Here is a 1,816-nt window from a genome sequence, read left to right as displayed (position 1 = left end):
CACTGTTCGAGCCCTGATGTACTACGCCTTGAAGGTCTGGAGTGATATCGCGCCACTTAACTTCCACGAGGTGGCAGGGAGTGATGCAGACATTCAAATCGACTTCACTAAAGCTGACCACAATGATGGATATCCCTTTGATGGGCCAGGGGGAACTGTGGCCCACGCATTTTTCCCCGGAGAGAGGTTCACAGCTGGGGATACGCACTTTGATGATGATGAGGCGTGGACCTTCAGATCTCCAGGTGAGGATATTTGCTTGTAGGTGTCAAGTGTTGCACTCATGGGCTTGAATATGCATGTCTTACATTAATTAGTGAAAGGCAGTGTGGGTCTAAATCAAAAGAAGGGTAGAAGATGGAGGGATGATGGGGAGAAAGGATATGGAGTGATATTCAGGGAAACGTCTCACTAAAACTTTTCTCAGAGACTCCCAGAGTGCTATAAAATGAGGAAATTGATGTGGAGTCCGTGTGTAGAAAGCTTAAAAAGAAGAAATTTAAAAGAGACTGAAAACTGTGTTGAACTTCCATGCTCGCCAAGACTTTTATATCCAAAACTAGAACGCTGACTGTATTTTGGAGCCAAGCTGTGCTTCTACCCTTTGTTCACGTTCCAGATTCTATAATTAATATTTAATATGTTAGAACTATGAATATAACATACAATGGCTTCAGATGCAGGACTCAGCGTAGTGACTAAAGCAGCGGTGATTGTTATCACAAGCTTATTAGGAGGCATAAAAGGCTTTTATTTCCGGCCACTGCCATAAACAAACAATTTACTCTAATATGCCACTGATAGATATGGATTCTTGTTTTTAGCAATTAACAAAAGAAATTGAAGTGTTGACTTAAATCGATCCCCTTTGATTGTCAAGCGATGCCATGGTGATTTGACAAGAATTGAGTGTTTTCTTAAATTTCTTAACAGATGACAAAAGCACCATATTTAGAGCGTATTAAAGTATTTTTACCTGACAGAAAAAATTTTTCTTTGATTTATGGCAATGAAAAGCTGAAAGGAATATGTCTCTACCAGACCTAGAAGCAACACTATAATCTGAAATGTCAACTAACAGCTACTCCAATGACAATCGATAAAAGCGTGATTTGAACACAGAGACATAGTGATGAGACTTCCAGGGTTGCGGACACGCTGTTTTGTGCAGAAATATCAGTCTGTCTTTGTAGTGAGGAACGATGTGTGAAAGTTGATTTACTGTACTCAAGTACAATTCTGAAGTGCTTGTACTCAAGTTGAGTATTTACATTTTTTATACTGCTACCCCACTACATTTCAGAGAGAAATATTGTAAGGATAAATACTTTTACCTTTAGTACTGCTGCTAATACTTACTTTACTTCAATACAGGATTTCAACTTGTAATGGAGTAATTTTACACTGTTGTACTGCTACTTTTACTTAGGTCAAGTTTGACAATTTTGGGAAATACACTTTTTTGCTTTCTTGTCCAAGAGGTCGATGAGGAGATTGTAAATAATAAGCTACCAGCAGCTGAATAACTTGGCAGCACAAATACTGGAAACAGGGTGAAACAACCAGCCTGCCTCTGTCCACAGGAAAAAAAAATCAGCAACAAAATTTGTATGGAGTTTTTTAACCATGGGACAGAGATAGGCTTGCTCTTAACGCCTGTTTCCAGTCTTTAGGCTAAGCTAAGATGGCCAGCTGCTGTCTGTAGCTTCCTAATTGATGTAGAAACTTGTGAGTGGTATCAATCTTCTCATCAGACTCGTTGCAAGCTAATAAGCGTGTATAACTCTTTTATATAAAGGATCTGAATCCTGTGATG

General features: G+C 39.2%; 1 protein-coding gene across 1 annotated transcript in view; it reads left to right on the top strand.

Moving 5' to 3' along the window:
* Positions 1 to 1,816, top strand: part of LOC118332861 (matrix metalloproteinase-17-like) — a 69,360-nt gene that overhangs the window by 50,502 nt on the left and 17,042 nt on the right. The window contains 1 exon segment of the mRNA XM_035668295.1: positions 1 to 245. This exon segment is cut by the window's left edge and continues 2 nt beyond it. Within this exon segment, the coding sequence (XP_035524188.1) occupies positions 1 to 245 (245 nt within the window).

Source organism: Morone saxatilis, unplaced genomic scaffold (assembly GCF_004916995.1).
Source record: "Morone saxatilis isolate NCDOM2014 unplaced genomic scaffold, NCSU_SB_2.0 Contig21, whole genome shotgun sequence".
NCBI classification, from domain to species: Eukaryota; Metazoa; Chordata; class Actinopteri; family Moronidae; genus Morone; species Morone saxatilis.
Note: the sequence above shows the minus strand (reverse complement) of the source record. Positions and strands in the feature narration are given on the sequence as shown.